This window comes from Penaeus monodon, chromosome 30, assembly GCF_015228065.2.
Source record: "Penaeus monodon isolate SGIC_2016 chromosome 30, NSTDA_Pmon_1, whole genome shotgun sequence".
Taxonomy (NCBI): domain Eukaryota; kingdom Metazoa; phylum Arthropoda; class Malacostraca; order Decapoda; family Penaeidae; genus Penaeus; species Penaeus monodon.
Genome location: NC_051415.1, coordinates 31,410,476 through 31,411,016, shown reverse-complemented (window position 1 = coordinate 31,411,016; position 541 = coordinate 31,410,476). Strand labels below are relative to the sequence as shown.

General features: G+C 41.4%; 1 protein-coding gene across 1 annotated transcript in view; it reads left to right on the top strand.

Moving 5' to 3' along the window:
• LOC119592711 (alpha-2-macroglobulin-like) overlaps nucleotides 1-541 on the top strand; it is a 6,449-nt gene that overhangs the window by 1,654 nt on the left and 4,254 nt on the right. The window contains exons 4-5 of the mRNA XM_037941646.1: nucleotides 40-131; nucleotides 311-432. Of these exons, the coding sequence (XP_037797574.1) occupies nucleotides 40-131; nucleotides 311-432 (214 nt within the window). The remainder of the gene's footprint in view (nucleotides 1-39; nucleotides 132-310; nucleotides 433-541) is intronic.

The window sequence follows — 541 nt, the reverse complement described above, 5'->3', positions numbered from 1 at the left end:
ATTACCTGTTTCATTATATGACTGTTTTGGCTGTTTCAGTGAATATATATACATCGCCACTTTGAACATCACAGTTCTTCCAGAGGGATTTAAAAGAGAGAAAGTGTTATCCAATTACGCCTGTGGATTAAGTAAGCAACTCTAACAATGGACGTACTCAATACAGTGATTTCATATATGATAGTCTCACACTGTAGACAAACATTATCCATAAGGAAATTAAACTCATGAAGGTAAATAAGCAAATACGCGCATTCCATTTGAAGCTTCCACCTCTCTTTGTATGTATACACACATGCCCTGCCTCCAGACGTGCGTGACGGGAACGAGACCTTACCGCAGTGGGAGGTGGAAGCACCCCCCGAGGCTGTAGGTGGCTCTGTGAAAGCCTGGGTTGCCGTCGCTAATAGCTTCTTGGCACTGCCTTTCGAGGTTGGTTTCTATGCGCCTAATTTTGTTCTCTGGTGGTTAATATTGAATGCATTTCTTTAAGGCATTAGCTTAATTCATAGTTTTATTAACGTATTGAAAGGCTGTGTAC